Source organism: Cololabis saira, chromosome 20 (genome assembly GCF_033807715.1).
Source record: "Cololabis saira isolate AMF1-May2022 chromosome 20, fColSai1.1, whole genome shotgun sequence".
Taxonomy (NCBI): Eukaryota; Metazoa; Chordata; class Actinopteri; order Beloniformes; family Belonidae; genus Cololabis; species Cololabis saira.
In genome coordinates, this window is record NC_084606.1 from 24,619,676 (window position 1) to 24,627,306 (window position 7,631).

At 40.8% G+C, this 7,631-nt stretch overlaps 1 protein-coding gene across 1 annotated transcript; it reads right to left on the bottom strand.

The window, feature by feature from the left end:
* Nucleotides 1–1,650: 1,650 nt before the first annotated feature.
* tmem256 (transmembrane protein 256) lies at nucleotides 1,651–6,566 on the bottom strand. Its single transcript, XM_061709993.1, has 4 exons — nucleotides 6,432–6,566; nucleotides 4,167–4,204; nucleotides 3,731–3,811; nucleotides 1,651–2,093 (listed from the first exon to the last, which is right to left on the bottom strand). Exons 1-4 carry the CDS (start codon nucleotides 6,511–6,513, stop codon nucleotides 1,950–1,952), a joined length of 345 nt encoding a protein of 114 aa, XP_061565977.1. The 5' UTR covers nucleotides 6,514–6,566; the 3' UTR covers nucleotides 1,651–1,949.
* Between the last annotated feature and the right edge of the window lie 1,065 nt (nucleotides 6,567–7,631).

A 7,631-nucleotide genomic window follows, 5' to 3' on the forward strand; every position in this document is an offset into this window, starting at 1 on the left:
AGTTAGCTCTTGGTAAAGTTAGCTAAGTATGTTGTGAGTTTATGCCAGATATCCGAGCAGTAGACACAGTTCTAACCTTTGATCTGAAGCTAGATACCTCATAGTAGATCTGAAGTTATGTCATGCTACAACTTCAGATCTACTTCTCGCTGTGAAGCACTAGATGTGAAGTCATGCCCTCCCAAATTACAATATAGAGGGTATGCATTGACGTCACTTCCCCACTGGACCACGCCCCCTTACTCACACTGAGTGGCAAAACATCAGTAAAAATGGCTGCAATTAGTGGAGAAGACGGGATAACAGCCGATTATCGGCTTAAATTAAAGGCAGTTGGACTTGACAGTGACCCGTACAGTTACCCCAAAAACCAGTGGTCCATGGACATTAATATTTGACCACAAATCCAGTTTCCTGATATTTATATGTACTTCATTTCTATGTCGGGGAAATACACGAAGCAAAGCTTGAAGGCTTACAAAAGTCTTGACGCTTGGTCCGACTTCAAGGCAGGATTTGTTGTAGAAATTTAAGTGATGAGGACACCGAACTTTATGATTTGACCGTTTAACTTTAGCTACTAAAAAATCCAAACCTGATACAAAATGGGAACCGCAAATCCACGTTTCGGTGCCTGGAATCCAGTTGTTTCTGCAAATTGCAGCGATCTTTGTCTCTCTTAAGCTTATTATTCGTCAGTTTGTAAAACGATAACTCAGATTTCTTGCTAAATCTATGAGTACACTTTTTTCCATTTTAGATGTTTTCCAGTTGCTCAAACTGAAAGTTTATGCTGCAGCTCAGTCTTTCTGCCACTCAGTGGGCGTAACCCGCTGTGAAGTCGCATCTGTGACGTCATGCGCATTCTCTCTATAATTAAAGGAGCTTGAGGCTCCTTTTAAGAAATGAGACTCTCTAGCGCCACCCTTCACCACGACGGCCGCTGGGGGTACTGCAGCCAACAGTGAAGCCGGCACGGGAGAACGGGGAGAACGCACATGCAGCGTCATGTGACGTCACATCCACAGCCCAGCGCGGGAAATTCGGGACTGAATTGCAGCACATTTTGCAGCACACAGCCTGTTTAAGGCAACAGAGAGATACACTAGAGGGCTCATTCTTTTGGGTTTGGAACGCTTCATCTGACATTATTACTAGAAAACTTAAAATGTATACGGATTTTTTTCATAAATCCTGCCACAATCCGGCCTCAAGCTCCTTTAAAAGTAACTAATTTAGTATTACCCTGCGGTGCTTAAGCAGCGTTGATCCTGGACGTCAGGATTCTCCTGCTTGCACTGCTCAGGAAACTCACCACCGGAAACTGTTGACATGACTGATAGATCATCATACTTAGCAACAGTAACTAAGGAATGGGGGGGTGGGGACCTCACTGATAGTGCTTATCAGCTAATTGGCCCAACATAAAAATTTCACAGGCATTTTAGGCCTAAGGTATTGGATAAGCTGAGGGTTTTTTCTGCTGGGATGTTATCAGAACATTTTAAAGGCTTCATATTGGCTTCACCAGCCATGTGACCTGAATCCATTCCTGCGTTTATGACAACACATTCAGAAGGTAATTACACATTAAAATCCAATAAACTGAGAATAAGGGTGTACAGAAAATGAAACACTCATGCAAATGTCCACTGTTCATAATCATTCTTAATGTCAACGGGAAACAAACATAAAGAAAAATGGCATATTGATTAATTTAATTTCCCTTCCAGTCTGAAAAGGACATCACTAAAAATAACCCACAACAAAAAACTCAGGTAAGAAATTCAACACATTCTTTTACTTGTCCGATTAAACGCAACAGTCAGAAACAGATGTGGACGTCCAGACCCTGAAGACCCTGCGGTCCCTTCAGGGCCCCCCCTGCTGGAGCTGTCCGGTTCATCCCGTCTAGTGTCACATGTGGAGACGACGTGAGCCGTCGCACTTCAGAGGATCATGGCCAGCCAGCCGGCGATCATCGCCATGCCACCCATGGGGGCCACTTTTCGTAGACCGGGGTCCCCCGTCAGAGCCTGGTGGTACAGAGCGCCGCAGAACATCCCCATGCCGGCTATCAGGAGGGTACCGGCCTGGAGAGAAGACACATGTGGAACTCAGCGTTTGTGATCCGTAAGATCAATCAATAAATTGAGGATTTCACGCCATCAATGTTGCCGACACCCTCCTAGGAACCAGATGGTAATAGTGCGACACTTTCACCAGAATAGTCTCATAGTTACTTATTTGGTGTCTTTTCATTGATTTTCTGTGTTATTTACACACTCTGATACAGATGCTAACTGTGTGAAATTGTTGGATGGCTGCTCTGGAGGGATGTTTAAAGACATTTTAAAGCATGAGCCTTGAGAACAAACGCTTCTCGCTCTTTACCATCTCCACATAAGAGTATATGAGCCGTTACACAAGGTTTCCGTTTAGCAGCTGCAGATAAAGCAGAAGTTAAGTCTCGTCCCTGTACCGGATTTTTATAGAGGCACTTCTCATCCTTCTTTTGCAATCGGATTTATGTTTCCCTTCAAATTAATATCCATTGGCTATTTTCATAATTTATGTGATTATAAAAACTGAAACAGAAATAATGTTACAACTGTGAAAGAATATGTTGACCAAAACCTCCGTTTTATTTAAACAACAGGTACTATAAAATAATTATTAAACACCATCCGTCCATCCATTTTCTAAACTTTTTCGCCACTTAATCCTGTACTGGGCCATGGGGGTGGAGCCAATCCCAGCTCTCATATACACACGCACACGCGCACGCGCACGCGCACGCGCACGCGCACGCGCACGCGCACGCGCACACGCACACGCACACGCACACGCACACGCACACGCACACGCACACGCACACGCACACGCACACGCACACGCACACGCACACGCACACGCACACACGCACACACACACGCACACACACACACACACACACACACACACACACACACACACACACACACACACACACATATATTTGGGAAGAACATTTTACACTAAATGTATATAATATTGTGTTATTATTAAAATCATCTATTAGGTTTTATTGAAAAAGTTTTTAAAATGGTAATTACAATATTAGGAAGCTAAAAATCAGAATTTCCAAATGGTTCAGCCCCAGACGAAAGGCTTTTTAGGGAGAGTTTTATTGCAACTTTGAAGCATGGTGGTGGCAGTATTATGGCTTGTTGTTGTTGGTGGGCAGCTTTATTGGCATCACATCAAGAGTGATGTAAGGTTGTGAGGTTGTCTGAACAATAAAGTAGACGTGTGCACGCTACAAGATCCACTCCAGGATGTCTCAAAACAAATAACTCAAGACTTGTGGAAGGATTAAGTCAAAGCGCCAGGTTTTAATGTCATTGAAAGGTTATGAACAATAGTGCCATAAAACCCTCAAACTTGAGCTGAAGCATTTTTGAAGGGAAGAGTTGTTTAAGAAGAAAAAGAAACGAAAAAAAAAACACAAGTTGATGCACCTACAACAAGTCCATATTGCCAAAGGTGCTAAAACTGGCTGAGACAAGAAATCAATGGTGTATTTTAAGTTTTTCTCCTGGTAACGTTCTTCTACAATCTAGATGTTTTCTTCACCACACAACACAGCTAAAAATGAATTAATACTATTATTTTAGTAATGTAGGCGAAAGGCTTCGGTACATTAACGGACACTACTTCCGTTTGAAGGGTACTCAGCGTCTTTACTCACCACGACAGGTTTGCCGGAGTGGGCGGCGCCCAGCAGGGCCAGGCTGTGATAGAAGTGGTACTTGTTGGCCGTTTCATAGAGCTGCAGAGGCAAGAGACCAAGCTTTCAGATAAAACTTAAAAACACATTAGAAAACGCCAAAGATTAAAAAAGGGAAAACGCCCACTACCAGGAACTTACTGCACCAAAGCGGCAAAGCTTCAGACCAGAACGAGACACATAAGAACTTTTCAGTCTTTTCATATCAAGAAATATTTTACCCATAATTGCAGATATTTGCAGTATGTAACTTTCAGTGATGAAGAGGAATAAAATAAATAAATAAGAACACAACAGTAAGCCTAATCTACTACTTTTAGTCAAATTCATGACTTCTGAAAAGTAGAAATGATATCAGACCACTGCAGCCGAAGAATAGATGTTAACAGTAACGTACCACTCTCTGGTAGTCATCGGGGTCTTTGTCTTTGAAACCTAAAAAACATTATATGAGAATCAGACAAATTTCAATTGCACTACTTTAAAAAAATAATGTTAAACTTAAGATACATCAAAATGTTCACAGTTTAATTGTTCCTTCAGTCTTCCACTCAAATGTTTTGTAATAATTCTTCAATAACTACAAACCACCTTCAGTCAGGAAGTTTAATGTTCCCGTAAATGTTTACAATTGTTTAATCATAACACTGACAGAGTAGTCAGAAAGGATTCACACTATCTTAGGCTGAATCGTAGTGTGTTCCATTTACCTCGGAAGTCGGAATGAGAACAGTCACAGTCACAAAAACATGGGCACAATTATGTCACAAGCCTCTATACACACACTGGCCGAACCCATGTCACGTCAATAAATTAAGCTTATTCACTCTTTACATCAGTTCTGCCTTATGTCATTCAAATTGTCAAACATATCAATGTTTGCCTTTTTATCCGTGGATGTGTTTATGTGCTGTTTGAATTTTCAAATACAAAATTCAGCCTTATTAGGAATCAGAATTACTAACAATTGCTTACAGCAGCACCTACTAGTCTGACATTTGGAAAAGTGTGTTTACAACTTGATAACTGAACACACTTAATACAGTTGTGACGTCATTCCAAGCTCCGATTTCCAACTTCCAATCTAAATGGAACACACCAAATGTAGATTAGATTAGATTAGATTAGATTTCCTTTATTCCTCCCTCAGTGGGGAACTTCGCTTTGTGCAGCAGCAGTACACTCAACACACACATGCAGCGAAAGGGTAAAAAAAGTAAAAAATATATAATTACAAAAATATAAACAGTACGGTATATACATTAGATGAAAATAAAAGTAGTGCAGTACGAAAAAGAAAGAAAAACAGTACAAAAAAAAGCAGGTAGGATGTTTATGAGGTAGACAGATATTGCACATCTTGTTGTTATATACTATATATATATATATATATATATATATATATATATATATATATATATATATAGCCTCGCGCTATGGGCCGTTTTTTTTTGTTTTTTTTTCTTCGTTTTTTCCCTTATAAATATCAACAGTCACGTTCCATTACAGACCTAAATGTGTACTAGTCTGTGCATATCAATAAATATATGTGCAATGATGCGCGTGTCTGTTGTTCAATACAACTGATCAGACCAAGCGCAGACATAAGCTGCTCTGATCCAGACGGGTGGAGTTGGAACAAACTGTCACACAATGTCGAGAGGAGGAGACAGATTCAGAAAATTTCCATCAGGGGATGAAAAAAAAAAACTAAAGAAAATGGAAGAGTTTAATGCCTCTCTGAAAGGCTTGTTTGATAAATTTGTTACATAAATCACCGATCCGACCGGGTCTCAAGCAGCCGCGGGGCCCCGCATCGAGGCAAGCCAAATGATGATGAGGCAGGGGAAGGTATCCAGTATTTTGCTAATTGGAGAGTTAAAATTGCGCATATAGACACCCGATCCGACCCAAAAAACCCAAAAATGTCACTCGCTATGCTCACGCGCAAGGGCCCCACCGGCCATTTTGCACAGGGCCTCGCAAATCTCCCAGACGGCTCTGTGTATATATATATATATATATATATATATATATATATATATACTGTTTATAGATGAGCTATTGATTACATTACGATGGTCTGACTATGCAGTTATGTCTCTTATGTATAATTACATTTACACAAACATTTATTCAAATTTTAGAATTCATATACATTTTAACTATTGCCTAGATTTGCATAATTTTCAATTGTGTAAGAGTCCTTATGAGTACATTATTTTCCACAACTTTGTCATTGCAACTTTGACATTTCCTGCAAACGTGTAAAATATTTAACGCGCTAGAAGGCAAATTTGAGTGAAGAAATAAATAAATAAATAAAACAGAACACAGGAGGCGGAGTTTCTCCTTCATCCATGGACTTCAGGAAGTCCTCCGCAGCTCACTCTGGAGGCGGGTCACCTTGATTATGAAATTGTTGCTTTTACTGAAATGACAGGGATCATTTGTATGCCGAATTAATCATTGGGCCATTAATCATTAGATTTAAGTGTGCAACCTCTCATCGCTTTGATGCAGCCACGCAACACGGAAGTAGATCGTAGAATTGGCATCTTTATGAACGGATGCTGGAATGGCATGAGCTAAGCTACCATTTCTTCGCGACTCCTCAAAAAGCGAACCACTAAATGAGAACTTAAAAGATGACATGCCCTACCGTGAGCCCCGTATGCCCCTGCTGCCACTGCAGAGGCTCCTGAAAGAGCCGCTAACCTTCGCACGACAGCAGAAGCGCTCATGTTTTGCAGCAGCGTGCTTGCAGGAGATAGTGACAGCAGTGCTTCCTTCACGATCTATTGGTAACGCACAGCAACGTGTTCACATTTGAAACTAAAAAACACACTAAAAGTTCAAATTAATATTAACTAACTAATATAAAAAGGTTTTTTACTCTATAGTTTACTTATATAGATAGTTTGAGGGGTTGTGGTTCTAAAAAGTGGCACTTTAAGCCATTAATTGCTGTCAACTCTTCTAAAGTGTTACGTTCTCTTGAGTCCCTGAACGCACCGGCGCTGGCTGTGGGATTCTGCCACTTGAGCCACAATAGCAATGATGCTTTATAGTCCCAGCCCAAAGGGCAAATTTCTCCGTTTTTCCAAGTAGATCTGACACTTGCATGACACTTTAGCAGTCATTACCATGCCTTTAGCTTTTCCTGTGTCCGTTTATATATATTCGTGCTGGCTTACTCATCTTTCTGATAAGCTGTGATTTCAACAGCTTTCAGATACTATTGCTGCAGACATTAGGCATGTAGGGTAATTGTATTAAAGCATTTGCTGTGAATGTTAAACTGGTGCAGTAATGGCTGTGCTGGGCAGACAAATGGAGAAGAAAATTCAACATTAAGTCCTCACATCTGAATTACATTTTTCATGGTAAGATTGAATTATAGTATTGTGCTGCAATTTGTATGAATAATTACGTTTTTCCACAGCGGGCTTGCTTGGCTAGAGAGGGATTTCGCTGCTCACAGTTTGTTTTGCCTAACCGAATTGCCACACGGCATTGAATTAATGGTCCATTTGTGTTCAGGACCTGTTTTTTGGAAAACACTTGGTGAATTATTCATAACATTTGATGCATGTTCCAGTAAAGGTGTCAGGAAGAAACCCAGATGATACTCTTAGATGAGAATACATTCATCCTTAAGGAGGTCCTGCCAAAGGGGGGAGCTGTATTGCTTTCTCATCTGCCAAATTTTGTGTGCATTTGTGTGAGTGTGTGTGTAATGGAAGGGGCAGAGGGACTTCTTCCAATTATCATGTTGAAATTGCACAGGGTCGAACTGCATTACCGGAGTCACTAAACCACAGAGTCCGTCAAGCCTCATCCTTGCCTGACTTTGACACTA

What these genes read in the sequence shown, in the direction of transcription:
- tmem256 (XM_061709993.1), bottom strand. Translation starts at nt 6,513, where the DNA reads ATGAGCGCTTCTGCTGTCGTGCGAAGGTTAGCGGCTCTTTCAGGAGCC. An exon ending in AGGGGCATACGGGGCTCACG is followed by an intron (nt 4,205 to 6,431) that starts GTAGGGCATGTC and finishes AATGTTTTTTAG; the next exon opens with GTTTCAAAGACAAAGACCCC. An exon ending in ACTCCGGCAAACCTGTCGTG is followed by an intron (nt 2,094 to 3,730) that starts GTGAGTAAAGAC and finishes TCTTCTCTCCAG; the next exon opens with GCCGGTACCCTCCTGATAGC.